At 57.4% G+C, this 4,830-nt stretch overlaps 1 protein-coding gene across 1 annotated transcript; it reads left to right on the forward strand.

Moving 5' to 3' along the window:
- Nucleotides 1–907: 907 nt before the first annotated feature.
- Nucleotides 908–4,331, forward strand: LOC117058885 (zinc finger homeobox protein 2-like). Its single transcript, XM_033170297.1, has 5 exons — nt 908–1,010; nt 1,814–2,038; nt 2,120–2,824; nt 3,114–3,242; nt 3,418–4,331. The coding sequence occupies exons 1-5, from the start codon at nt 908–910 to the stop codon at nt 4,305–4,307; spliced, it is 2,052 nt and encodes a 683-aa protein (XP_033026188.1). The 3' UTR covers nt 4,308–4,331.
- Nucleotides 4,332–4,830: the final 499 nt, after the last annotated feature.

The raw sequence follows: 4,830 nt of genomic DNA on the forward strand, positions 1-4,830 counted from the left end.
AGAAGCTAATGAGATTTCCCCGTCGCAAAATGCGCCCGGAACAACGGGAGTTTTAAGCACTGTCCACCTACGGGCTGAACTGAGTGCCAGGAAAGTGGAAGGATGAGGTAGCCATCTGAACGTGGGAGTAATGGAAACCTGCAAGAGAATGTGGGGATGCGTGAATTTGCCCCTAGTGCTTGTACACTGCAGAATGGAAGGATTCCTCTTTTTCCTTGCCCCCTCCCCCACTTTTATCAGCTGCTGGCATGCTAAGCTATTAATTTGCATTGCAAATCCTTCCCCAGCCCAGATCCAGAAGAGGCGCCTTTTGCCACCCCCCACCCCCCTTTCCAGTAGCCGGGCTGTTTGCCCAGAGTCCTCATGTTTTCGCAATTGCCCTTCCCTGACCCGCCCACCTCCACCCTGCCATAACCAGCTCTCCTCTCCCTATATTGGGAGCTGATTTAACACGAGAACGGGCATAGCTAGACAACGTGCAGCTTGAATAAGTTCCCATTGAACAATTTCTGGCCTTTCTCGAAGCTGGGACCTTTTGCACATAAAATCAGGCACTATATCCCTGAGCTAAGAACTACCTTATATCTCAATAAGCCTATCCCTGGCCTGCAACGGCTCTCCACGAAAGGAGTATTTCCTGTCCTCTGCTGATCTTTCCAAACTGGGGGGGGCCCTGACATTGAACCCGGTGCCTTCTGCAAGCATAGTATGTGCTCCAACGCCGAGCTGAGGTCCCCTCCCATAGAGTTTGATTGGCAGTGACCCCCAAACATCCCATGATATTACAGTCATCAGCGAGAGAGCAGTATGTGCGAACGCTCCCCCAGAGTATAATTTGGGGGGCAAGAGCAGCGGAAGCCGTTTCAGGTGTTTGCACAATCACTTTGCCCACCCAGAAGCGGGTAGGATGGAGACGAGGAAGAAGATGGTGGCGGGGGCAAGCAAGGCCTGTCTAGGAAAGGGGTGTAGCTCCGTGGTAGAGTATCTGGATGGCATGGAGAATGATCCAGGTAGGGCTAGGAGAGAACCCTGCCTGAAATCCTGGAGAGCAACTGCCGGCCGGTGTGGACAACACAGAGCTAAACAGACCACCGGTCTGACTCTGTACAGTCGTACCTTGGATCTTGAACGCCTTGGGCTCCCGAACAAATCGGCTCCCGAACGATGGAAACCCGGATGTGAGTGTTCCGGTTTTCGAACGTTCTTTCGGAAGCCGAATGTCCAATGGGCTTCTGCGGCTTCCTATTGGCTGCAGGAGCTTCCTGCAGCCAATCTGAAGCCGCGCTTTGGTTTTCAATCGTTCTGGAAGTCGAACAGACTTCTGGAACTGACTCCGATCGACTTCTAAGGTATGACTGTATAAGGAAGTATGTTCCTACAAAATTATGCTAAAGTCACTTTAGATGAAGCAGTCTTCCATACCATACATTTAAAGCAGGAAGCCTTGGCTTCCCCCACAGAAGTCTGGGAGTTGTAGTACGTTAAGGGCGCAGATAGTTGTTTGGAGACTCCGGATCCCCTCCCAGAGCGGTTCAACTGTCAATCCTTCTTCACAAGGAACTCTGGGAACTGTAGCTCTTGGGGCACCCTTAAACTACAGCTCCCAGGGTTCTTTGAGAGAAGCTGTGTGTGTTTAAAGTGGTTATGATACTGTGTTTAAGTTTAGTGTGGCACAAATTGTGGCCTCCAGCTGCTTTGCACACCAAAAGTTGAGGAAGGTCCGACACGGGGAATTCAGAACGAGAAACAAGATTTCACGACTGGCTGCCTTTTTTTTCTGTTTCCCCTTCAGGGTCTCGGCTCCCGTGCTGAGATGACCCCTCCGCACCCCTCGCGCCCGCACCGCCATGGACGCCCCCTCTAACTCTGCCTCCTCCTCCTCCTGCTCCGCTGCTGCCCCCCCCGGCCGACGGGCAGGATGACAGGGCCGCGCCTCGGCCCGCTCAGGACACTCCTGCCTCTCCAGCCACCAAAGAACCCCCCCTCTCGGACCCTTCCTCCTCCTCCTCCTCTGATGCCCCTCTCCCAACGACACCATGAGGCCCCTGCTCCGGTTCCCAAGCAGCACTCGGCTCCACGAAGCTCCCGGCCGCCATCTTGCCCGGGCCTCTCCTCCAAGCCGACTGCGGCCTCGCGACGCCAAACCCACCGCCTTCCCCGCAAGCAGCACCACCCAGAGAAGATGGGAAGAAGGAAGAAGCAGAAGGCGGCGGAGAGGGGGAAGAGGACGGCGGGCGCAAGGCCCCGCTCATTCTTCTCCGGCCGAGGGCTCGGCCTATCTCCTCAGCGGCGGCCACGTTCTCTTACCAAGGGCTCCCTAAGCACCACATCTCCCCAGGTGTCCGTCCTCCACGTCCAGCGCGGTGGAGGCCCAACCAAGGCTTTACGTCTACTGACCAAATGTCCCAGAATACCTCAGCGCCAGGCGAGTGGACCCCTCACGGCGCCTTCTACAGTTTCCGACTGGCCAGGGCCCCCCCTCGAACCATGTCTGCCAAAAACGCTCCCACCAAACCCAAAGATGCCCCTGCCGCCGCCCTGGCGGAGGACGAGGAGAACCTCAAAGGGGAAGCCGGCCCTGGCCGAGAAGGGGAGCTGCCGTCTCCACCCATCTGGCTTTGCCTGATCTGCCGCCTCTCCTTCTGCCGGGGACGCTCCTTGGCGGCTCACGCCCGCGTAACCCATGGGGCACAGCTGAGCCCCGACGAATGCCAGGCCCTGTCTGGAGGGGCTCTGCCATGTTCCAAGGCACCACGCTTGGCTTCCTCGAACCAAATAAGCCCACCACCAAGGCAGACCTCAATGTCCGAATGTGTAGCAGATGGTGAATGTACGGAGGAGAGGAGGAGGGGAAGAGAAACAGAAAAAGAAAAGAAGAAGGGGAGCCCAGGAAAACCATGCGAGCCACCAGATGCCAAAGAGTTAAGGGTCGGCGGCGAGCACTGGGCAAAGGGAGGCGCGGAGGAGAAACCAGAAGAAGAAAAGGAGGAGGAGGAGGAGGAGGAGGAGCAGCAGCAGCGGCGGCGAAAATCAGAAAGAGGAAGGGAGGCTTCTCCCAGACCAAAGCTCACACGGCCAAAGCCCACCCACGGGTGCCAGCACCCCCCTCTCAGAGACACCGCTGAAGAAGCCCAACGGCAACGACGCTGCAGCTAACGTAGGGTTGCCCAAGGAAGACACCAACGCAGAGTTGGCCAATGAAGCCTCCGCGCAGAACTGGCCAGAGACGTCGCTTGCGCCGAGTCAGCCGGCGGGACGAACAGCTCCGGGTTGGCCACCAAAGTGAACGACAGCCCAGCCAACGCCAACCTGGATGCCGGTAGGGTTGGGTTGACCCATGACGTTGGCGCGGCCGACTTGACGCACGGCACCGTCGGTGTTGGGATGGCCAACGAGATGGTGAGCGCCACGTTTGAGGTCAACAACGGGCTGAGCGTGGCGGCGGCGGCGGCAGCAGCAGCCACAACGGAGGGCACTCGCTTTCCTTTGGGGAAGACTTCACCGCCATGGCCTACTCGGGGTTGACTTTGTCCGGCCACATGTCCCTGCTGCACTCGCGCAACTCCTGCAAGACCCTCAAATGCCCAAAGTGCAACTGGCATTACAAGTACCAGCAGACCTTAGACGTCCACATGAAGGAGAAGCACCCCGAGAACAACAGCCACTGCGCTTACTGCAGCTCCGGCGGGCCGCACCCTCGCCTGGCCCGGGGCGAGAGCTACAACTGCGGCTACAAGCCCTACCGCTGCGAGGCCTGCAACTACTCCACCACCACCAAGGGCAACCTCAGCATCCACATGCAGTCCGACAAGCACCTAGCCAACCTGCAGGGCTACCAGGCCACGGGGGGAGGCGGCGGGGCCCCCTCGGTGGCGCCCCCGGTGGCGCCGACCCCGTCGTCACCCGAGGAGAAGGAGTCAAAAGGCAAATCCTCCTGGCAGTGCAAAGTGTGCAGCTACGAAACCAACATCTCCCGCAACTTGCGCATCCACATGACCTCCGAGAAGCACATGCAGAACATGCTCCTGCTCCACCAAGGGCTGCCCCTGGCGCTGCCCGGGCTCCTAGGGCAGGCCCAAGCCGCGCCAGGGGGCAAGGGGCAGCCGGAGCTCTTCCAGTTCTATGGGGCTCAGGCCCTGGGCCACTCGCACCATGCACACCCCCACCACGCTCACACCGCGGGCAGCTCGGCCCTGCGGGGGGACAAGACCATGGAGCAAAGCCAGCTCTTGCTCAACGGAGGTTTCCCACACCTCAACGCTGCCGCCGGCAGGAAGATGGCTGCCTTGGGCTCAGGTAAGGGATAGTCGCCTCCCCTCCCCAATCATTGCCACCGCGATGGGATCTAAAGTCTGAGCGGGAGTCTTAATTGATCATGAACAGGCCTCTTGTGTCGTTCCCACATTCCCACAATACATTTACAGCCCTGTGAACAGTCATGGCTTTCCACAAAGAATCCTGGGAGCTGTAGTCTGTTAAGGGTTCTGAGAGCTGTAAGAGACCCCTTTCCTTTTGCAGAGCTACACCTTCAAGGGCACTTTGGGGCAGCTGTGACTGTCTGAAGGAGTATCAAAGAGCTTTAAATGTGTTGTGTGAATGTGGCCACAGTCTCTACTCCCGTTTTGTTGTTTGGTCTGTGCAGTTTTCCTTTCTAATCCTTTCTGTTTTGCTCCTCTCACTTGCTGCCTCCCCAGCTTTGTGTGTATTGCCATTATGTAGTTTGTGTTTTCCATATTGCATTTTCGTGTTGCGAACTGCCTTGAGATCTACGGATGGAGGGTGGCATGCAAATTTAATTAATAATAATAATAATACCCATACCTCAGCCCC

This window comes from Lacerta agilis, chromosome 14, assembly GCF_009819535.1.
Source record: "Lacerta agilis isolate rLacAgi1 chromosome 14, rLacAgi1.pri, whole genome shotgun sequence".
Lineage (NCBI taxonomy): Eukaryota > Metazoa > Chordata > Lepidosauria > Squamata > Lacertidae > Lacerta > Lacerta agilis.

Bases quoted from the DNA above. Each gene is read 5' to 3' on its own strand.
- LOC117058885 (XM_033170297.1), top strand. From the start codon at position 908: ATGGAGACGAGGAAGAAGATGGTGGCGGGGGCAAGCAAGGCCTGTCTA. The intron at 1,011-1,813 runs GTAGGGCTAGGA...TCCCGTGCTGAG, and splicing joins TGGCATGGAGAATGATCCAG to ATGACCCCTCCGCACCCCTC. The intron at 2,825-3,113 runs GTGAATGTACGG...CCCCCCTCTCAG, and splicing joins GTCCGAATGTGTAGCAGATG to AGACACCGCTGAAGAAGCCC.